This window comes from Pleurodeles waltl, chromosome 1_2, assembly GCF_031143425.1.
Source record: "Pleurodeles waltl isolate 20211129_DDA chromosome 1_2, aPleWal1.hap1.20221129, whole genome shotgun sequence".
In the NCBI taxonomy this organism is placed as follows: Eukaryota; Metazoa; Chordata; class Amphibia; order Caudata; family Salamandridae; genus Pleurodeles; species Pleurodeles waltl.
In genome coordinates this window covers 510,130,224-510,153,848 of record NC_090437.1, presented here as the reverse complement: position 1 = coordinate 510,153,848, position 23,625 = coordinate 510,130,224, and the positions used below count along the sequence as shown (strand labels likewise).

Genomic DNA, 23,625 nt, shown 5'->3' with positions numbered 1-23,625 from the left:
CGAATTGCTGTTTTAGTGTTTGAAATTTAAATCGTACAAATTGCTTGGGGGTCCCCAGCTTCCAGTAGTGATTCAGTGGGGCTCGTAAGGAGTCAAATGTATGGGAACCATTTGTCTAAACTGGTCAAATAATTTCAGAAATATTAAATAAATATATATTAACTGGATGCTATAATCTCACTATTATAACAGGAAACAAACACCCAAAGCTTCTCCAAAATAGAGACTTTGCTTGTATATCGAGTTGTGGCCATCTGTCAACCCAACAGAGGTCATTTGTTTTCACGTGTGCTCTTGCTTTAGTCATGGAACGGTGTCAGGATGAGCAGTGTGCGGGTAGGTATGTGAGCTGGACAAACAGAGTGAGTGAGTGTTGTGTGTGCGTGTACACGCGTGTGTATAACAGAAGCAGGAGAAGGGGGCTGACATCAGGGTTAAAGGGTTCAGTTTGTTTAAAGGAGTTATACATGTGCTCTCCAATAAAACTGTCCAACATAGGGATTATATAAAATGGCAAAAGTGCAGCTACATGACAGCAAGTCTCTTTCAGCAGCAAGCTTACCCAGTTTCTGCAGAATCTGACCTCTGATCTGAATGCAGACAGACTGCACCAGGATCCTGTCACTCTCCTCTGCATATATCCATGAGCCTACAAAAGAAGGTATTAAGAATACAGTCAGGGGTACTTACTAGCAATCCACAAAGAAACAGGTTCCACGGGAGTGAACATGGCTAATCTAGATGTATATTTGTGCATTTGGAAAAGAGTATCAGTGGCTTGTGGACGTTTTCAGAGACAATGCCAACGCCCTATATACTTCTCAAACGTCTGTACCGCGCACGTACAAGCAAACATTTATTTTTAATAACTAAGTACTGTTGCTTCTGTTGCCTGAATGTGAGGCAAACAGACAGTAGTTTCACCTCTGCTTTTCCACACTAAAACCATCCCAGTGCTTTACTTACCAGCAGTGCTTTAAGTGGAACTATAGAAGTGCAGGCACTCTCTATTTAGAGTACCTGTTTCATTTCCCCAAGGACAGCAAAGGGATTCGTCACTGGCCTGGATAGTGTCATTCAGTAGAAATGTTGTTTTAACAAGGTGCTGCAGTCCATATTTATTGCAAAACAACCTAAATCACCAGACTTCAGAGATGTTAGGAACATTTCTACAGGGTGTATGTTTGGGCATCAGATTTGCCTCTCCCTCTCATCACGTGGATCTTTCCTACCTTACTCTATAGACAAGCGCTGAAGGGTAGTGAAACAGTCACGGCCAGAAGGAAGACAAATTAATTGGCTGTTACACAAGGTTAACTCAGCAGAATGAAAAGCTGCTATGATATGCAAACAATGAATAACTTTAAATAAAAACATTTTTTTTAATATTCATAATGCTTCTGCTCAATTTTAGATTGGCTGGGAAATAGCCCTTTCTGCAGGGTCACCCCAAATTTTCTCCTCTCCTTTTTGCTGAATTTGTTTTTGTTGGCTTTACAACTCTGGGCACTTTACCATTGCTAACCAGTGCTAACATGCATGTGCTCTTTCCCTAAAACATTGTAAAATTAACATATCCACAATTGCAATATTGAATTTACTTATAAGTCCCAAGTAAAGAGAACTACATGTGCCCAGGGCTTGTAAATTAAATGCTACTAGTGGGCCTGCAGCACTGATTGTGCCATCCACTTAGGTAGCCCTTTAAACATGTCTCAGGCCTTCCACTGCAGAGCCTGTATGTGCAGTTTCAGTGCCTTGTCGATTTGGCCTTTAAAACCCCTTGTCAAGTCTTAAACATCCCTTTTATTACATATAATTAGAGTTCCTGTTTTATGGTATTTTTTTAAAAAATGTTACATTTCCTTCTGTATTTATCCATATTTATTTTTTTGCTCATTTTTTCTGCTCATTTTTTCTGTATTTATCCATTTTTATTTTGTTTTTGCTATACAAACAAAACTGCAATAGGTATTGTACGCATTTATTTAACTGATAAATGTATACTCACATACGAATGTCCAAAAAGTTTCAGCAGTATACAGTACAATAGCTTTATCTGAAAACACCTGCATGTTGAATAACTGTAGACATGCACTTATTAAATCTTAATTAGGAAATCTATTGTGTTTTTTCATCTCTCCTACTATCAATCTGTAGCCACTACTGAACTGGCACTCATGAGTGAAAGTAGAAAAAAACATGAAAAAATACCTATTTTCCGTATTTTATTCAAAAATAAAAACAGAGAGAAAAAATAGTTTTCTGTTTGTATTTATCTGTAAAAATCAATAAAGCGGAAAACTGGAAGCCTTACATATAATACAACCCTAAGCTAAGCCCCAGGTAGCCCATAGGGCAGGGTGCTGTGTAAATAAAAAGCAGGGCATACTTTTTAGTTTTACATGTGCTAGTAGTGAACAACTCTCACATTCCTTTTTCACTACTATGAGGCCTACCCCTCTCATGGGAAAACATTGGGGATTCCTTAATACATTTAATAAGTGTAATTCCTGATTGGAAGGAGGTAGATCTCTCATGTTTAGTACCTATGGAATTGTAATGATAAATCCTCTTTAATGGTAAAGTCAAACGTATCATTACAATTTTAAAAATGCCACCTTTAGAAAGCTAAAAGATAACAGACGATGGGTGGAATGCTGAACAATGCAAACATTCACACCCATTCACAAATATCTGGGTTTAATCTATCCAAATCTGGGCATACCCGTCCCAAACAAACATTGATGGTTAAACCTAGATCTCTGACTGGGGGTGAATGGTTGATTTGTTCTGCATTCCATCCATCATCTGTTGTTTTTGCATTTGTCACCCTAAGTGGGAAGGGTATACCCAGACATGGGTCCAGTGCTCGTTATGCCACCAAATGCAAGGGATGGTATCCCAAAACCAGTCCTAGGATGTTTGTTTCTGGTCCAGGGAAGACCTGGCCTGGCAGTTAAGGCAGGACTGTTACCATAGGGTGAAGACAGATTTGCATAATGCTGGGTTCAAACTGGAATGGCATGGTGAGCAAAAAGACTGATGGATTAAACCCAGATCTGTGGCTGGGGGTGAATGTTTGATATGTTCTACATTCTGTCCAACATCTGTTGATTTTGCACCTTTAGAAAGTTGGCATTTTATTGCTCTTAGTCCTGCGTGCCTGCTCCCTGTCTCCAATACACATCTGGGGTGGGTGAAAGCTGGGCCCTGTGCATTCCCTCTAGACAGCCATACACAATGATGGGCCTAAATGGGCCATTAACTGGCTTGGTGGGGGCAGAGCCTAGCACTGCCTCACTTACACCTGAATATGCTTGCCCTGTCCACCCAAAGTAGGTCTTAAAGCCCCTGCATTGTCAGCAGCTTGGAGCCAGGACAGGGGAGGGAAGCTTCTCCCACCTTCCAGAACCAGGACACCAAAATATAAATACTAGACTTCAGACACCACCACTTCAGTACACTTCTGGACCTGTGGATACTCTGCCAGGAAAAAAGACTGCTGTGCTGCGGAAAGGACTGCCACTCTGCTGGACTGCTAATTTGCTGGACTCCTGCTTTGCAGTGCTGACCTGTGCCTGCTGCCCTCTTGCCAGGAAGTGAGAAGAACTGGACCTGCATCTCTACAACACAGAGTGACTCCAAGAGCCATCTGAGGGACAATAAAGACTTCCAACCTACCTGCTCCTGCGGTGGGACTCCGCTATCTGCCGTGCCAAGTGGTAGCAACCCAGTCCTGGACCCTTGGAAGCGGGCCTTGGGTGCTCTGCCCTCTGTGGTCCTCACTGGAACCACCACAAAGCCTTGCAAAGTAATGTTGCACAGACCACTCACCAGGATCTAAGGTACTCTGTTCAGTGGGCCTATGTGGGTCCCTATATCCAGCCGCGCTCAATCGCAGTCGGCCTGAACTCTTGACTCTGTCCCAGTCCGGCGCGACCAGATTACCACAGTTGGCAGTTTGCGCTTTTATGTGCTATTTTCACCAAAATCTTTGAAATTACATATCTCAGTACCTACTTATTGGATTTTTGTCATTGTAGTCTTCTTTTACTCAGATAAATATTCACTACCCTTCTAAACTGGTGTGGAGTCTTTTTCTGATGTTTTCACTGTGTTTCTGTAAATAAAGTGTTGCATAAATACTTTACACATTGCCTCTTAATTTAAGCTTGACTGCTCTATGCAAGTTACCAAAGGGTGAGCACAGGTTAACTTTTAGTGTGTATCTGTCTAACCCTTATTAGGATTGTGGTTCCTGCTTGGACAGGGTGCACACCTCTGCCAACTAAAGACCCAATTACTAACAGGGTGCTATGAGTGACGTCTTAAAGTTTGATGCCCTCATATTTTAGGTCACATAAGGCGTGCCTGTCAGTAGGGGTGAGGCACTTGTTCCACTGCTATAGCCAGGGCCATTGGAATTCTGCGATTGTGCGTCAAGGTGTTTTTTTCCCATTATTATAGATTTGCTGCATTTGTCACATACTCTATCATCATCATCTTTATTCGTTAAAAACCATGAAAGATACAAAATAAAAACATTTAAAAATCATAATACACAAATTCATCATAATTACAGCTAAAAGTTCATCATGATTACAAATCAAAAGGTATAGAAATACTAATCAAAACATAAACGATGCAGAGTATAAAACAAAATATCTTCATAACACAATTTAAAACAGCCTATTACAGAGCATACAAACACAAATGATTTTCTGTTTAAAAACACCATTACAAACCATATTTTTTCTTCACTTTTAATGATTCTATAATAAAATTCAAATTTGCACAGCATATCACCAGGGACTCAAAACGCTGGAGAAAAATTAAGCCCTCTTGATGGGTATCACGACTACCCTGGGGCACTGGACATAACAACCGTAGCCTGGGATCAGAATATAGAGTACAAAAAGTGCTTGGTGTCCTTTCGTCACAATGGCAAACCAGTGGATTTCAGGACCATGTACCTGGCAAGGAAAAGGCCACTAAAAAATGAATCCTTTTGCCCCAAAAACGTGTGAGATAAAATCTGGCCTCTGAATCTTTAAATCACGTTAGATACGGCTCCATGGCCATGGTTGTGGATATAGGTACATATGAATGAACTGATACTAAATGAAGCATACTCCTATATCTTCAAGTAGTCCACCCACAATTCCCTGTGGGTAATAAAACTTGATGAATTCCTTGTGTTTCCCAAGAGTCTATTTAGGAACTTTTTCTGTTCGCTGAAGTAATGCAAGTGTGGTATAACCCCAAACTCCTGCACCAAAATTACCTACACTTTCAGCCGCGTTTCCTTGCAAAACTGAAGATGGCCTAACCAGAGGCTTCTATCCCCTGTCTTCTCTGAAGGATTAATCTTTCCAATTGTAAATTGTCACTAAACATAAAACCCAGATAGTTAATGCTTCGCCTCTTCCGAATCTCTATGCCTCCTATAAAAAAATCTTCTGTTCCGAGTATTTCCTAGGCCACAGGTCATGACAAAGGACTTCATGCCATTTACTTTGTGTTTACGGCTTTCCATAAAATTATTAAACCCTTCTAAGAGGAGCTGTAACCCATTGGCTGTGCGAGCGGTCAGCACAGCAACTTCTGCATATAATAGGACTGACTCAGGTCAAGAGGCAATCATCGGAACATCACAATTAAGAGATATTAAAGAAGACTCCAATTCATTAATATATAATACAATTAAAAAGTGAGCTAAGATACAACCCTGCTTTAAACCTTTGTCCACAGAGATAAACAGGGTACAATCCCCCTGTTGGGTGTATCGAATTTTCATCTGGGTATTCTGGTGCAGACTTCTAACTACATTTATAAGAGCAGGGTCTACTCCCCCCACCTCCAACCCTCACACCGCTTCCATAATGCCCCATAGGACATCTCTATCCACTGAGTCAAAGGCACAGGAGAGGTCCATAAAGGCCAAATGTAGGGCCCCTCTCCTGGCTTTGACATATTTGCCAAGTATTTGAGATAAGTTTACTACCTGATCCGAAGTACCTAACCCTGGATGAAACTCATACTGGATGTCAGAAACAAATTATGTATCTTCTACCCAGGCTTCTAACTGAGCCAAGACTACTTTATCAAAGATTTTCCCAAAGGCATCAAGAATGAAATGGGCCTATAATCAGTTGGAATACTCTTTATTCACTTTTTGAAAACAGTAATTATTATAGATTCCCTTCATGTCTTAATTGGGCTACCCTTCACCACAGGTCTAAAGACAATTGTCACCAATGGGGCCCAAAAATCAAGATTATATTTAAACAGATCAGCTGGGACCCCATCTGGACCCGGGGCTCTCCCTGCTGCAGAACAAATAATTGCGTACCTCGGCAACAGAGACTGAGTCACTAACTTTGGATACCTCTACTGATGAAATAGGGGCTATTGGCTTTAACAAGTCCTGGCGATCACCATTGGACAATATGCCAGAACAATGCTCCACCCAATCATGCTCTAAAATATGGCATTCTATGTCTTAAAGTTGTCCTCTGGCAAGCAAGGAAAGGGTGATTATTAATGTTCCAAAATGCCTGGTTGTCTTTCAAAAGGGCAGCAGTTTCCAGAACTTCCCAAGCTCTTCCTCTGATCTCCGCTTTCCTGTTCTCAGTCACTTGATTATAAGCCCTTCTTGCCTGCCTTACTAGGTTATAATCTAGAGGAACAGCATGTGTTGCCTTTTTTAAGGCCTTATAAGCTATAGTTCAGGCCTGGATGACCCAAGAATAGCCAGAGGGCTCTTTTCCAGATTTATTCTAAATTAGGACTTGTGCAACCGTTTTACCTATAACGGTGAAGTTGCTACATATATCCACTGAATCAGCCACTTCTGATACACAGCATTCTATCTCTGCCCCATTCTTTAAAATCACATCTCTAAAAACTACATCAGGGTTAACGCTCACCCAATTTCTCCAAACATCCTTATTCAAAGAATATGTTAGGGGAGGATTTAATTTAGGGGGTTGGGAGACTAACTGCGGGAAAGCAAAGCCAACATTTATGGGATTATGATCACTAAAGGGGGTGAAACATACCTTGAAGTGTACTATAAATTGGGAAAGATATGCTGACAAAAGAACATGATTAATCATGCTAGCTTTCCCTCTACCCACAAATGTTGGCATGTCTTTATTACCTTCGCAGCTTACATCTGCAGCAAAAATCAGGTTGTAAGCTAAAATAAAACTTGTTAATGATTCCCCATATGCTGAATTTTTCACATAATCCCTCTATATATTTCTAACTCCACACACCATATGGACACTTAGCGATGTTGAAGTTCCCCACCTAAATGATGGAAACATTACGAGACTCATTTCCTATTAAAACAGTTAACATATCCTCCAAGTCCTCTGAAATTCCCACAGGCTGTTCATGAAAGAAATTAAAATAAACATTAATTAAGAGAGTAGAGCCTACTTTAGAGGAAGATGGTTGTAAAACTTGATAATGAGGAGTGGCATTGGGCATTTTAACAGAAAAGGAGCTTAATGAGGTGAAAAACAAAACCATCAAGGCCCCCTTTTCCCTGCCTGCTAAAGAGGGAGTGGCGGGGGAACAAAAAGAGCAAAAACCATCCAGAGCAATTTGTTCTCTACTACATAACCAAGTCTCCTGGAGACACACAGTGTCAAGCTTATTAATTAAAGAAATACACTCCTCATTATTGACTTTGGACTTTAGCCCTGCTACATTCCAGGAGAGGAGCTGTAAAATCCGATTGTAGTTAACAGATAAATTCTTCACCATGAATGGCGAAGATTCCGCCTCCTTTAAGCAACCAGACAACTTAACCCCTTGCAAAGCACTTTTAAGTCCAGTGTACCCTGTTAACACTACTGTTTCAGATAAGTCCTCACATGGCCGTCTTATGTCATGGATAAGTGGCAAGGATAGATTTACATGTAACAAATCAATTGCAGACAATGGTAAAGATAACTCAGATGGCACCCTGTCTTTTCCCTCTTGAATTTTAGGTAAACCTATTTGCGATGTAGCAAAAGATTCCCTATGACTAGAGTCAACCACTTCCTCCTTGGCAGTGCATTTATCTAAACAAGGATCTATGCATGTTGTTATCATGAAAACCGCAACCATCTGTGTAGAGCCTATGGAGTCGTTAAGTCAATCAAGAGAATCCAGGGCAGAGAGTGAGAGGAATCTGTTTGATGTCGAGAGCTGGGATAGGGGTGGGCCCTGGTGAGCTATGTTGGGCCTAAAACCACGACAATTTACAGATTGCCAAGACACCCCAGACTGTGGTGGACGATAAAAATATCCCAAAGGCAAAACCCGAATAGATGCCTCCCTATTCACAGAAATAGAGCTTGTTCCAGAAGCTAGTACGTGATGGGCCAATTCTGGATATCAACAGTTCATTACAATGCAGTCACCTCGTAAGGATTTAAGGGAAGAGATAATCCAATTGACTCTTCTCACCAGGATAACACTGTTATAATCTTGAGAACTGAAGCTAATATAATGGGCTAACTAATGAAGCACTTTATTGTTTAGCTCAATATAAGATTCCTCCCTTTGTGCCTGTACCGGGGGGACACCAGCTAGCAATGCCACGTAGGAGTAGACTCTGGAGGTAAGTTTAAATACTGATGGGGGTTCTTTAAATTATAATTGTAAAACAATCTATTTGCATTTGCCGGTTTAGGAACTCCCCTTCCTCCATGGAATAACTCGTGGGGCAACTGGGGTCAGAGAATCTCATTGCCCACTGTCCACCCTAGGGTTGGTAGGCATACAAATATCCGAATACGGCTTAGAATCTCTTGCAGCTGAAGTACAGATTACTTGTACCTTGTTTTCTTTTTCTGAGGTCCCGGGAGTAACCTGATAAACTCCCACATTAGTGGATTGCAAGGCAATCCTAGTTGAAAGATCTTGAACAGCTGTTTCCATAATGCTTAACTTTTTAAGAAGAGGTGCAATTGCTGAGTTCACAATGGATGTTAACAAGGGCGGCAGCACATCCCACAGCCAATTATAAATAACATTGCCCTGGCCTAAAAGGGGGGTGGACTCAACCACCTGAGACAGTGGTGTGCTCATTAACATGAAAGCGGACGTAAGTGGCTGCTCGTTGTGATTCCCCAAGGCAGCTATGTGGAGAGATCTCAATTTCCTTTATTTCCTCACTGTGGGTTCCCCTCTTCACCAGTGCTGGTGAGACCAACTATTGGGCCTTTTCTATGTCCCTTGCTCCAGCTGAAGGCCCCCGACTTCCGCGGTTCACCTTGGCCACCTTCAGTCCTCCTGCTGCCTTGACCACATTAGGAGAAGTCTCCAGACCACCCTTTTTAGGAACCTCATTCCCTTTTGCCAATAAAGGCGATTTGGAACGTGGGGATAACTGAAAAATAATTAGGACTTCACCCCTATCCAGGGATAACCGGCGTTCCGCTAACTCAATCTCCTTTGAAACCACATTTGCACCTTGTACTAAGAAGGAGTCCAAGGTCGTACCTGGAATAGAGCCTGTTAAAGCATTAATAGAAGTATCTTTTCCAACAACCAATTTCCTTTTACCCATGATTATAAGATTCCTTATTTATATAGTGATTTTCCGGGGTGAATTCCACTCCCCTGAGGGCATACACTTTCCTCAAGTGCAAGGGCCCAGAGGGATGGCCCAGGCCGGCCTCTTCTGGTCAATGATGGGCATAGACGGGCCCGGTCTTGGCCTGGTCTTTCCCCGTGCGCAAGCCCAGGCACGTCCTGTGCGCATCCCACACTGCAGGAGTACGTTGGCGCTTTAAAACACTTGAAGGCTGGCTCTGCCCACCCAAAGCAGGTTGCACCCAGGGGGACGAAGTCACACCTCAGAGAGATGCGGCAGGAGTCAGGAGAGTTCAGGGCTCCTGCTGGAAAATAGCAGCAGTGTCACTTGCACTGCAGGAGTATTTTGGCACTTTAAAGTGCTTACAGACTGGCCCCGCCCACCTACAGCAAGTTGCACTCTGGGGGACACAATCCCACCCGAGATCAATGCTGCAGGAGAGTTCAGGGCCCCCATCAGGAAAAAGGAGCAGTGTCACCCACACTGCGGGAGTATGTTAGTGCTTTAAAGCGCTTACAGTCTGACCCCGCCCACCCACAGCAAGTTGCACTCTGGGGGATGAAGTCCCACCCAGAGTGATGCGGCAGGAGAGTTCAGGGCCCCCACCGGGAAAAAGCAGCAGTGTCACCCATAAATAATCTATCATCCGCTACATAATCTGCAGATTTTAATAAAAATAAATTTGTTCCAGCTCAAGCAATTCAAAAGTCACTGAAAATGGAAGAACATGTTGCTGTGTAGTGGAAAGCCCTTTGCAAAGGTTGACTAGTCACCTTTCTGTTGTTTATTGTTATATTTGTGTCTTAAACTGGTACCACTGTCGTGCAACCAATGCCCAGACAGTGTTAACAAGTGTAAAAATGCCAAAATAATGAAGTAATACGATCTCAAAATATGCTACATAATGCCACATAATTTGCCTTTTCTTATTTTCTTGCTGCATAAATTTCTCAACCATGCAACATAATTTGACCCACTCCTGAAGCATAATTCCAGTGGCCCTGCTTATAGCTGTGATCCTATATTAAATGTGCACACTGTGTCACTGGAACCAACCAACGCTTGGCTGATGAGCGCTAATTAGGACAAAACGGGTCGTGGGTTGCTTGTGTTTCCATTTCTTCAGGGATGACCTGGGTTGGCAGCATGGGCTGCACTGTTCCCATTGGAGGAGGGCTAAGACTGATTTGCATATAGCCGAGACCAAACTGAAGTGTCATGGTGTGTAAAATAAGGATGAAGTGGGATGCGGCCCTAAATAACTACCAACGTCTACGATTAATTCAAGCATTCCATCCATCACTGTTTTTTGCATCCTATATTGTTAAAAGACCCTGCTTTGTAAACATACCTGTCCCGCCACTATTGTTTATAAGGCTGCTCAGGATGTATTCAGCTTTCAACAGTTTGCCTGGAAATACAAAGAAAAGAAAAACAGATAGCATAAGATGCAGGACGACAATCTCTTTACCAATGCTACGCATGCAAAAAAAATCTTCCAAGACATAATGCAGCAAAGTTCCAAATAATTAGTAAGCATACCAGAAATATTTTGGCTTCTCTTACATCATGAATGCTTTTCATTCACAACTCCCTGAGATAGAAATGTGCTTGTCGCTGACTGTAACCTAGGAGGACAGTTGGTAAACGTCACTGCAGTAGGAAAGCCATGTGGTGGTGGTTCCGCAACATTAAGTTCAGGTTTTGCTCTATTTTCGACCCTTTCTTTTTCTGCATCATCCGCCCGCTACTGAATATTCATATTTTCCACATTTATTGTTTACAGGCGTAAGGACAGTGTTCTCTGGGACCCATCAAAGCCCTATCCTGTGGATTTGAGCAGGGTTAAAGCTGTTGATTTTTATACCTCTTAAAAAAGTGTAGTTTCCAGCGGAGGTTCCTAGGGTTGTAGGGGTGGCAGGGGTCGGAAGGTTGATGGGAAGGACACAATGTGGTCAGCAGTGATTTTCATCTGTCTGCCTGCCATTTCTCTGTAGTATTTAGTTTTTGATAGAGAAAACGAGGCCTTTCCACTCACCTCACGTGCATTCACCTTTGACCATTTTATGGTTAGCATACCTACATGGAGACAGCAGAGAGAGACTTTGATTCAGCGGCAACTGCCGCAAATATCAAGGGAAGGGCTCAGGCGGATGGTGTGGGGTGAGGGGGAGGGCAATAAATGAAAATTAAAAAAAGACTTACCGTTCATCACTGCTGTCCCTTTCTGCCTCCTTTTGTCCTCTCATCTGTTCTGGTGTCCCAGCATTCGCTGAGACACAAGAACAGGCTCCCCAGCAATCCTGCCGCTGCTTTCATGCTCAAGCTAGCATGAAAGCAGCATCAGGATTGGTCTGAGCGGCTCGGACTGCAGCTCACACACCACCCTGGGGCCAATGCAGTTTCTCCAGTCTGGGTGTGTACACAGCCAGGCTGGACAAACCTAAGCGCGTATGTGTGTTTGGATGGCCGTCTTAGTGCATCCAAACGCACATGCACACTTAGTGCACACAACTCCTCATCCCCCTTCCCACCTCCCTTGGCCCAGCCACGCCCCTCCCTGCATCTGCTGGCTGACCCAGCAGCAGAAAAATAAAACATTATTCAAGTATCATTTTATGTTTCTGCTGCTGTCTTTTGGCCAGTGGGGCGATGCTCCTCCGCCACTGCGGAGGAGCCGCTCCTGCTTAGAATGGGTCACCATTCTGGGTTACACTGGGTGAGGAACTGAAGCGACATTTTGAACTGAATAGGGGAACGGCATGAATGGAAGGTTTGAGTTGGACGCCTTGAAAGAAGACATCAGGGGAAAGGCACTTGCAATGATCAGGTTAACGACTAGAGCACAACAAAAGAACATGACAAATAGTGACAGGAAGACAGCACTAATGAAGAAAGGCGCCTTGGGTCATGGCACCTCTTGAGACCTGCTTGGTCAGGAAAAACAAGCACTAGTAAAGCACTTGTATGCAAGGCAGAAGTATTAGTTTTACCAATGCTTGTTTGTTTTGATATCGTGCATACTTTTTATTAATTTACCATTCGAGAGCGGCTGTCAGCTATCTTAGAATGGTAAACTAATAATAAAGTATAAAAAGAGTTCCAAGATGTGTGCCAGTGCATCGGAATGCATGCTCCTTCTTGTGCACGCCTGGGAGGCAATCTTAGAATGCTTTTTGTTGTAGTTTATAAGAAAACACATTTCAAGGTGGCCATCCATGTGTTCTGATGGTGACCATATGGATTTGTTTTTTCTCATATAGGACAACAAAAAGCATTCCGCCCAGGTCTATGAATGAGTGCACGTTTGAGGCAATGCACCAGCGCCCACCGTGAATTTGTTTTTCTATACTTAATTTACCCTTCTCGGTGGAAGATTGGCACGTTCCAATGGTAAATGACAAATACAGTAGGCCGGGATTGCCATGCACAAGGACATAAGTGAGCAGCCGCCTGGTAGCAGTGTACTGCTGCTGGGCCATGCATATTTTTTGTCGAAAAAGAAAAGGCATGAGAACTGGGGATGAAAATATAGAGATGCCAAAGGGTGAACCAGGTAGTGAGACAGCAGAGATCGGGGAGGGGCGGCAGAGCAGCACCAAGCATGAAGAGGCAGGAGAGCTGTGGCTACCTGGAGACTACATAACCATGGGAAAACTGGTTTGGCAAATGTTTTCCCCTTTCTCTGGTGTAATACAATGATTCTTTAGGTACCTTGAAGTATCAATTTCATTTTCCATTCAGACCTTAGCACAGGTGAGTCGTCAGTATGTAACTTTGCATTCGGCAAATATACCCACTAGCACTTTTTAGGTTCGAGATTTTTACTTTGAGAGCAGTTAAAATACATGTACTACTTAATAATATATGTCACTCTGGCTTCGGCCTTGATAGGCTATCCTTAGGGGTGACATATATGCTAACAAGCATTTGCAATGCATTTGCAATTCAATGGGTCTCACGTTTGCTCGAGCTAGAGCTATTGGCGTTGTAAATTCCTAACTGGACTTTCCTTGTCACATAAATTGAAAATGCAAAGTAAAACTGTTGACATAAGTGAGCCAATTCAAAGCGCCATCGTGAGCATGACAGAGACACACAAAAGGAAAAAGAAGTTTGCTCATAGTCAAAGTTATTGGCAAATGTGTAATTATCCATGTAACAGGGTCGGTCCCCAAGTCAGTAACAAAACCGCCCTTAGGAGGGACAAACATAATGCATTTACCAAAGAAAATCAATGATTTTTGAAAGGCAGGCCCACGAACAGTGATAGTGATGGGCGTGCAGTTGGCCAGATACATACCAACACATTGGAAAAGCAGCGCTTGCGCGCTGCTATGCTCAACCTGAAAAGGGAGTTTTAGCCCTTGTCACTGGGTTAAATAGCAAAGTCGAGGTAACAGTTTAAAAATGCTCTTCGAGTTTGCAGTGGCAGGCTGGGAGCCATGTACTTTGTCACTATCAGGGTGGCACAATAAGCACTGAAGTCCCTGGGGAGACATCTTAGCTTACAGACTATACGTACCCCGGTATAATACACACTTATGAGTAAGTTAACTTATGCCAATTGGGTAGAAGACAATCAGATACATTGGCTTTGGGGTTTGATTAGCAGGCTTCAGTGCACTTTCAGAGTTGTGAAACCTGCAGCATCAGTCCAAAACTTTGGGGCCAATCATGAAAAAGAGGCATTTCCTTACAAGATGGCTTTGCCTGCAATGATATGGTATGCTAGAACTAATGTGTAAGAGTGTTACAATACATACATTTTGGTCCCATATTTCTTAGTTTGGTAAGGCTATTATAGACTGTGAGATTGGCATGCATGATGACTGGTGCTATAATATCCAAGACTTGAACATTGAAGAGAGGCACTCATCAGGGCTTATGACTTTCCTCACTCGTCTTAGGTCTTTGGTGTACAAACTACATAGCTTCCATGTGGGGAGATCCATAAGAGTGGGAAACACTGAGAAGGCTGTCTGGTTGTATACCAATGACATGTTCACGTTCATCAGAGATCCATTGGTAACGGTGGATGGACTATTGGACCATGCACAGTTTTTTCTTCAGTAATTTGACTTCTAATGTTTCATTGCTATTTTATTGATGATATGAAAGTTATCATGAGTGCTGTAATACCTGGGATAATTAGCAGTGCATGGCAAGTGCCCGAGTTATGGTTACCTTAGGCCGCAAGTTATAGTTACTTGAAATACCTCTAACTATAACTGCTGAATTTTTCTTGTTTTGTGCGAGTAAATTCAGATCCTAACTATAATGTACCTATAAGGTTTGTTTTTTTAGGTACATTTCTATGGTTTTGCTAATTCCATTTCCTAACTATAAAGTCCCTGCAACCTTCAGATTATCAGTGAATTTCTATGTTTTTTTAAAGTAAAGTAATTTTCATTACTATACCTTAATCCAAACACCGCCACACACAGTTGGCCGTAGGGCCTGGCCTACTGGCTGTCCCTACGGCCAACCCCCTAACCACCCAACCCCATGCTGCACACGGCCTTTGGCCATGCACGTGGGAGTTGACTACAGGGCCTGTCTCTCTGTGTGTGAGAATGTGTGGGAAAGTGTGTCTGTGGGTGTGAGTGTCTGTCTGCATGAGAGAGTGGGTGTCAGAGGGTCCATGTGGATGTGACAGTGGATGCTAGAGTGTCTGTCTGGGTGTTAAGAGCAGGTGTAAGAGGCTCTCTGGGTGTGGTAATGGGTGTTAGAGTGTCTCTGTGAGTGGGTGTGTCAGTGTCTTTGTGGGTCTATGAGTGTGTGAGTCTGAGTGTGTCTGTGAGTGGGTGTGTGAATTTCTGAGTGGGCCTCCGAGTGGGTGCATGAGTTCTAAGTGGGTCTGTGAGTGCATGAGTCTGAGTGGGTCTGTGAATAGGTGCGTGAGTGTGTAAGTGGGCCTGTAAGTGGGTGCATGAGTGTATGAGTGTGCCTGTGAGTGGGTGTGTGAGTGTCTGTGTGGGTGTTTCAGTAGTTGTGCGAGTGATTCAGCCACAAAGAAACCTCTCCTGCCCTTTTATCCAACAAGAGCCCACAGCTTTGCATGGAATATCTACAGAAGTGGGGTTCTTTTTGCCTCCTTAGGTAAATGGTTAGTATGTATCCTACACTACAGATGCACAATAGCGCACAAGGAAATGTCACCAGTGACCTTTTGTGCGTTTGGAAACTTGATTGTTCCTCATGCATCTTTCTCCAGAATTCTGTGATAACATGAAACCTTCTAGAGAGAGGCCAATGAGGCTACAAAGACAAAAATCTCCACCAAACCAGGGTCCTTCCTCTTATCTATATGAAGTAAGTGCTTCTATGTTTTGTGGAGATGTCCTCATATTCCTCAGCATCAAGAATGCACCATCAAAATCGGCGGAAAACACACTAGGAGGCCCTTTGGGAAGATGTCCATCATCCTGGCAAAGGGGGGAAGACATGTGCGTACTACTAAGGTAGATGGTGTGGGGCCAAGTGTGTGCAGCTTCTAGGTGATTTGCACATTTGCATACTCTGAGCAATTTGAATGGAAAACCATGGGGGCGGGAAGCTGCGTAATCCCCCTCCCGGCAGATTTCAACCCCAGGGACCCCATCCCCTAGGGCCCACCACTATTCAGTGGGATAGGGGGCTCTGCAGTCCCCCTCCCCCAGCCAATTTTGGCCCTGGGTCCCACCTCTGTTCAATGGGGGAGGTGGGCCACAAGCCTCCTCTCCCCCAGCCAATATCGGCCCTGAGGACCCCACCCCTGGGGCCCACCTAAACTCAGTGGGAGAGGGGGGCTGCGCGGACCCCTCCCCAGGCCAATCTTGGCCCTGGGGACCTCATCACCCGGGGTCCAGCCATCTGTCCTGGGTGCCCCACAGGGCATCATGTGTGCAATGGGACCGCAGGGGAACCTGAAGGTGATCCCCAGTTCTCTGGGAGAGCCATACGGGCCTCCCCCATATAAAATTATTTTTTTGCCCTGGGGAGGTGGTTGTTGCCAGGATGCGTGGGACTGCGCGGCCCCCTGCATATTTGTTTGTGATCACCCCAGGGAGGTGGTGATCCCCGGGGCTAATAGAAGCTCTAGGAAGGTGGCCCCTTGCGCCCCCCTAGTTTTTAAAGACCCTAATATAACCAGGACCTGGCCCACCAATGGGCAAAAGAAAAAGGCGGGAGACTGCCCTATTTTCGAAGAAATCTCAGAAAAATCTGTGGATACATCCATGGATTTTTCTCAGATTTAAAAAAATAAATGCTTTTTATCCCTGACAGGGGGCCTGGGGCACCAATAGACCCAGGGTGACCCTACCCTCACCCCTTTTTTTTAAAATCTTTTTTTGTGGGACTCGGCTGAAGTCAAGTTCCAAAATGGCTGCCTGCACGTCACAGTTGAAGTGTTAGCAGCCAATCAGATATAAGTACGGGGTCAGATGGATCTGCAGATTATCCGCATGCCTAGATATCTATATTTTTTAAACTCTAATACCTCAAAAAGTCCTAACTGGATTTTCATAAAATCATAAAAAAGCACTCTTTCTGAACTAAGAGCTAGCTTTCTGTCACATTTGGTGTAATTCCGTTTAGCGGTTCTGGCTGTAGTCATGTTCAAATATTTGAAAAATTCCATTGACGTAGAATGGGTAAAAGGTGTTTTGGGAACCCTCCTTTTTCTCTGCCCCCCACTTGACGGGTCACCCCAAAACCTTCAACACAGCAGCTGAACCAACTGAAGTATAAGTTATGAAACTTTTGTGAAGATTCATCAAGCAGCGCCAAAGTTATTGGCAAAAGAAAAAACGCTATGTCTATGGACATATATATATACATATATACATATATATTCACTGAAGAAACTAAAGGTTGGAGGGAAGTAATAGTTAGGTTGACGTTTCACCCATACAAAACCATAGAAATTCAACCGTTATAGTTATACTTATGTTTGAAAACTATAACTTGTTGCCCAAAGTTACTTTCCGGCATGAGTTATAGTTTCTTCAGATAAGTATAAGTATAACTATAACTATAACTGCTGAATTTCTATGGTTTTGTATGGGTAAAACGTCAACCTAACTAGAATGTCCCTGTAACCTTTGTTTTTTTTCAGTGAATTTCTATGTTTTTTAACACACACGTTAATATTTGTCAGGTTGCGGCAAGCCAATCAGGGCCTTGCTTTTCACCAGGATCCGAGGAAGATCCGAGAAGGATCCTCAAATCTGTGAATCAGCCAAGAAAAAAGGGCAATTATTTTCCCATAAGGGGTCTCTAACGGACCCCTCCAAGTGTCCTGTGGGGTCAGAATACCTGTATTCTGCCCCCTTATATGTTTTTACACAGTTCCCCCCCCCCCGGCAATGCGAGAAACAAAATGGCAGCCATAACTTTTCTGTCAGGTTGCGGCCACCCATTTTGAATTTTGGTTTTCATTTAAGAACTAGAAAACTACTGAATGGATTAACACCAAATAACAAAAAGGCCTCTTTCTGGACCAGGAGCTACCTTTCTGCCAAATTTGGTGTAATTCAGTCAAGTGGTTTTGGAGCTATCGCTGTTCAAAATCCCTATGGAAAAATGAATGAGAAAACAAATTTTGGGACCCCCCCTTTTTCTCGCCCCCCGCTTGATGGATCCCCCCAAAACTTTCCAGACAGCAGCTGATGTGAGCATGGACATTTCTGGGAACATTTCGTGAAGATTCATCAAATAGCGCTAAAGTTATTAGTAAAAGAAAAAAATGCTTTTTCTATAGAAACTAGGGGCCAGATGTAGCAAGGGTTTTGCGAGTCGCAAACGGCGAAAAACGCCGTTTGCGACTCGCAAAAGCCACTTTGCTATGTTGAAATGCATTTTGCGAGTCGGATCCGACTCGCAAAATGCATTTCCGAATCGCAAATAGGAAGGGGTGTTCCCTTCCTATTTGCGATTCGCAATGGTATGCAATTCCATTTGTGACCGCGTATGCGGTCGCAAATGGAGTCGCAGTTACCATCCACTTGAAGTGGATGGTAACCCATTCGCAAACGGGAAGGGGTCCCCATGGGACCCCTTCCCCTTTGTGAATGGACCCCAAAACATTTTTTCAGGGCAGGGAGTGGTACAAGGGACCACTCCCTGCCCTGAAAAAACCGAAACAAAAGGTTTCGGATTTTTTGAAATGCAGCTTGTTTTCCCTTAGGGAAAACGGGCTACATTTAAAAAAAAAAAAAACTGCTTTATTTAAAAGCAGGTCGCTAACATGGAGGCCTGCTGACTACAGCAGGCCTCCATGTTAGCGAGTGCCCATAGTCGGTATGGGGCCACAATTTGCGACCCACCTCATTAATATTAATGAGGTGGGTCTTTGCGACCCCATACCGACTCGCAGAAGGTGTCTGAGACACCTTTCTGCATGACATTTTGCGACTTGCAAATTGCGAGTCGCTAGTACTCGCAATTTGCAATTCGCAAAATGTCATTTTGCTACATCTGGCCCTAGGTCCTAACTATAACTACCTAGTGGTGACCACCACTATATATATATAGATAGATACACAGACAGACATACAACTTGATCTCCTTCGAATAAGTCTGGAGAGCACAACTAAACATACATTTTGGTTACTTCAAGGTATTGTTAATTTAGTGGAGTACCGTTTGATTGAAAAAGTGTTTCATAATATTCACGGAAATGTTTAGGATTCTGATTAGTTTTCACAAGTCCTTACTTGGAATTAAAGCTATTCAGCTACTATTCTCTTAAAGTAGCATTGGAAATATGTTAGAGCACAAAACCTCTAATGAGAGTTTTCCACATCCATACACAATTTGCAACAGGTCTTTTGACAATAAACCCCTCACCTCTAGTCTTCATGTTGGTAAAGGGAAGGAGGATGTAGAGGCTTTGAGAAGCTAATTCTATAATCATACAGGCATCATTCCTGCAATAATGCTACAAGATTTTATTAATGCCAGCAGGAATAGCATACAAATGCCTCACATAACATAACATAACATAACACAACATATTAAAAAATGCCCTCTTGAAAGTCAAATGAAACAAATCAGAGACAACAATGAAAGAGCAACAATGAGAGTTACATCACCTGTATTTACAGAGACACGGGCTTGGCGAATGACCACCTGTGGTGCTATAGGAGTCGAGGGGCATCTTTTATGAAGGCCCTTTGCCACGCGCAGGAGATTTCTGGAGGCATCTATCCAGTACAGAAATCGATCAGTCAAGAACACAATGGCTGCTGCTGTAGCATATTCTTTGGCCATAATCGAGGCTTTCAAATAAACCTGGGTAGAACGAATAAATAAAAAATATGCCTCTTAAAAATCAAGTGTCAAAGAAACAACCATAAAATCGCACACCTAAATATCACCGTTTGGATCTGTGGTTGTCGTAATGCAGATAACCTCTCTTTAGGTGTTGCCACAAAACTCACATATTAGTGATGGGGGAAAGGGTGGAGCTGAGTTGCTTCTGATTGTGAACAGAAAAATCTAGAGTGGGGATTAAAGTTATAAGTAATTATTAAAGTTAAACAACATGTATTATAAGGAAGCAACCCGGGCCTGTGATCACTGTTCACAAGTGCTAAGCAGCATCAAAAACAAAGTAATCCACGTGAATTACTTTGGCATTTATCCTGGATGCCTGGAGCACAAGGAACAGGTTCCGCTTTAACACTTACCTGAATCCTGCCCACCAGCACCCTTTCCCTTTAAACATTTCAAATTCATAGTAGAATAGGAGACACAATGGTAGTCAAACACCTAAAAGGTAAAGGGAGGAATGCTTGCAATAAGTCTAACCACTAGCAATCGCTCGGTGTAGTATCCCAAAGCTCATTTCTTTGGCCCACCATTCCACATCAGGTTGGACCCATGCTCCACTAGGAGCTGTCCAACCTGAACTGCCAGGCCACGTCCTCTCTGGGCTAGAAGAAAATAAATCAAAGACTAGTTTTGGGGGCACTTCAGTAAGATTTAGCTTGGTTCCAGCAGTGAAAGACTTGTATACTATATTTAATAGCATATATTCAGTCTTGTTGGAAGAGTGTGCACAATTTGGTTATCTCTTGAGGCTCATTTTGTAGACCCACATGGGAGCTTTTCTCCAACTGCAAGTCATGGGTAGCTGCGGCCCCATTTTTCAAACCAAGCCAGTTACTAATTAGTGAGTGGTCCCAACCCTTAAAAAAACCTACTGGGTGCTTCATTGGGGTTCTCTACCCTACCTATGGATTCTGCTCCCAAGAATGCTATATCCTGGGTCTTGACCATTTCCCAAGTGAGAATCCAGGACACATGTTAGCCTTATTTACTCTTTGTGGGTTACTTGAAGATTTCTCTACCCACTAAGAAATATAGGTCTTCTTTCGGTGTTCGAATAACATTCCTCGGTCCCACTGATGACCTCGCAGTAACCCAGAGGTCGAAACACCATCCGTTACAGATGTTACACTGTCTCTGATGGCCCAGCCCTAAAATATCTACTGGTGTTGAATGTCTCTTATTTGTATATGCACTTGTCACTCTTTCAGCACTTCTGCACTGAGTGATCACGGTTTAAGTACTGTTCCTCTGATTCGGTTATTTAAATGTTCCTGTATGAAAAAAATGTTTTGTGCACTGTTATGCTGTGTGTTTGGTTTGGTCCGACCCACTGCAACCTTCTCTGCAGAGGTCTTTGTATGTACTACCCTGTCAGGTGAACCGTGACGGGGTAACCGGAATTAATAAATGTATCTACTTTCCTGCGGGAAAGACAGAATAGCACAGCAACACAGTGCCAGTGGTTTCATTACACTTCATCGCTGACACTGCGTGACCAGTGCATGTGTGCACTGGAGTTCAAGCGCACACAAAAACTGGTAACAAGTGGATCCCAAGTGGATCCCCGCTGCCACCGCAACCTCAGCCGACGCCATCTGACTGCATGGCACAATTTGCCTTTGTACCTGTTCTGCTCTCGACGGCTGGCCCCAACATGGAGCATCGCTCCTTGACTTCAACACCTCGTGGCCCAGGATCTAGATGCCCCTTCCTCTAGCCCTGGAGCCCGGCACACACACCAAGAGCTAGGCCATGCCCAGGCTCCACCCAGCTGCTGCCTTTTCCCCCCAAGCAGCTTCATCTGCACATGGACATGCTACAGTGATACTCTGCCTCCCGGCCCAGCAGTGCTAAACCTGCCACTGTGAGTTTCTTTGTCATTTAAGTGGAACTGGTTCACTCATAATAGCTCATGTGGCTCTTTGATCCCCGTATAATGCTACAACTGTGTGTATGAATGCTCACAGAGGACATACTGCATTTTGCCACATCAATTATCACCATCACATGGCCACTGACTTTTGGCTCCTTCACTGCTCACAATGTTATGACCACCCACACGGGAGACAGACTGTACAGCCTGTACGAATAAAAAAAATAAAAAAACAAGTAGGAAAATAATAACACCAACAAGAGAAAAGGGAGGGAAGCAGACAAACGAGGATACCACACCAAAGTGCATTCCCGCTGGGGGCACACTCAGCTCTCTAGCACTAAGATGACATCAATTCACCCCACAGTCCTGGGGTCTACCACCTCTCTGGGGCTTTAAGCAACATTAGCATGGGGGAGGTGTTCATGGAGTGGTCGAGAGAGGAGAACATGACGGGCTACGCGGTGGCGGCAGCCTGTTAGACGTGCTTACCCGTGGTTCGTGAGGGGGCGTGGCGCAGACAGACCGATCGGCTGGACGGATGTGTCTGCCGGCAGCCGGGAGTGCGGTGACTCAGTTGGCTCGGCAGAGAGGAGAGACACCCGGCGGGAGACTCCGGCACTGGGAACGTGCCACGCTGGAGCTCCGTCGGGTGCACCGAGGTGCAGCAAGGATTCCCGTCTGGGGAAATCCAAGCAGAGCCAGCACAAGCAAGGTTCCTGGGAGGAATTCCCAGGAACCTGGTAGCACGGCAACGGGCGCTTCTCAGGCGGCCAGAAAGGAGGCAACAGTGGCAGCTGAGCTCGCTAGAAGCTAATTCAGGCAGAGCGGAGGGGGTAGGAGCGCCCCCCTTTTGTCTAATCCATCTCAGGTAGGGGTGCCAGGGTTGGGGGAGGAAGAGAGGGGTAGTGAGTTCTGTGGAACACAGGGCAAGACTCGTGTTAAAACTTTGGAACCAGTAAAATATCCTGCAAAGAGAGGAAGTGAGGGAAGGCAAAAAATAAAAAACAAACTTACACCCTCACTAAGAGCTTATTTTAGGGCGAGACCGGAGGGCATTTTGCTTATTCCTGGTCAAGGGAAAATGGATGATCATACCGTTAAGGCAAGTGGGAATGGCGTAGGCTCTGGTAAGGGGGTTGAAGATAATTGTTTCCCTCCAAATGAGGATTGGGCTCGCCAAGAGAGGACACAAGCAGGTTCTGACGTCTCCCTGACCAGTCGAGGAAGCAACATGTCGACTTTGCGACAGGAGGAAGAAGTTCTGGTTGGGTCGGTTTCTAGTCCCACTCTCGCCCAAGCCCTGGCCCCTGGCTCCCTGGCCCCTGGCTCAACATATATGGAGGCTGTGATCCTTTCCATTTCGGAAGATATAAAAAAAGGCTTTGCAAGCTCGGAGAGTAATCAAGGGTAAATTAGAGAAGCCTGTGAGGTATTGGAAAAAAAGTTTGACAGTTTGATGGAGAGGATCCAAGTTTTAGAGGAAACGGTGGGGGGGATGAAGGAGGAGTTGAAGCACCATAAAGAGGAGATTCGGGACTTGAATGAAAAGGAGCAAGGATTACAAGCCAGGATGGAGCAATTGGAGAGCTATTCACGTAGGAACAATATAAGACTTTTAAAGGTTCCGGAAGGAGCGGAAGGGGAAAATTTTAAGTCTTATGTGGTTTCTCTAATAAAATCTGTATGCGAATTGGAGGAGAGTAAAGAAGAGATCGAGAATGACATCCAGAGAATCCATCGTGATCCTTTTACGAGGCGGCCGAATAGCACTAGACCGAGAAAAATCCTGGTCAACTTTTTAACTTATCAGTTGAAGGAAAAAAAATTG

The 23,625-nt window shown here is 44.0% G+C and overlaps 1 protein-coding gene across 2 annotated transcripts in view; it reads right to left on the bottom strand.

The window, feature by feature from the left end:
- ALPK1 (alpha kinase 1) overlaps positions 1–23,625 on the bottom strand; it is a 323,413-nt gene that overhangs the window by 84,065 nt on the left and 215,723 nt on the right. For both annotated transcript variants that reach the window (XM_069241565.1, XM_069241574.1), the window contains exons 5-7: positions 19,681–19,879; positions 10,953–11,012; positions 563–649 (exon numbers count right to left, since the gene is read on the bottom strand). In XM_069241565.1, coding sequence (XP_069097666.1) covers positions 563–649; positions 10,953–11,012; positions 19,681–19,879 — 346 coding nt within the window. The remainder of the gene's footprint in view (positions 1–562; positions 650–10,952; positions 11,013–19,680; positions 19,880–23,625) is intronic.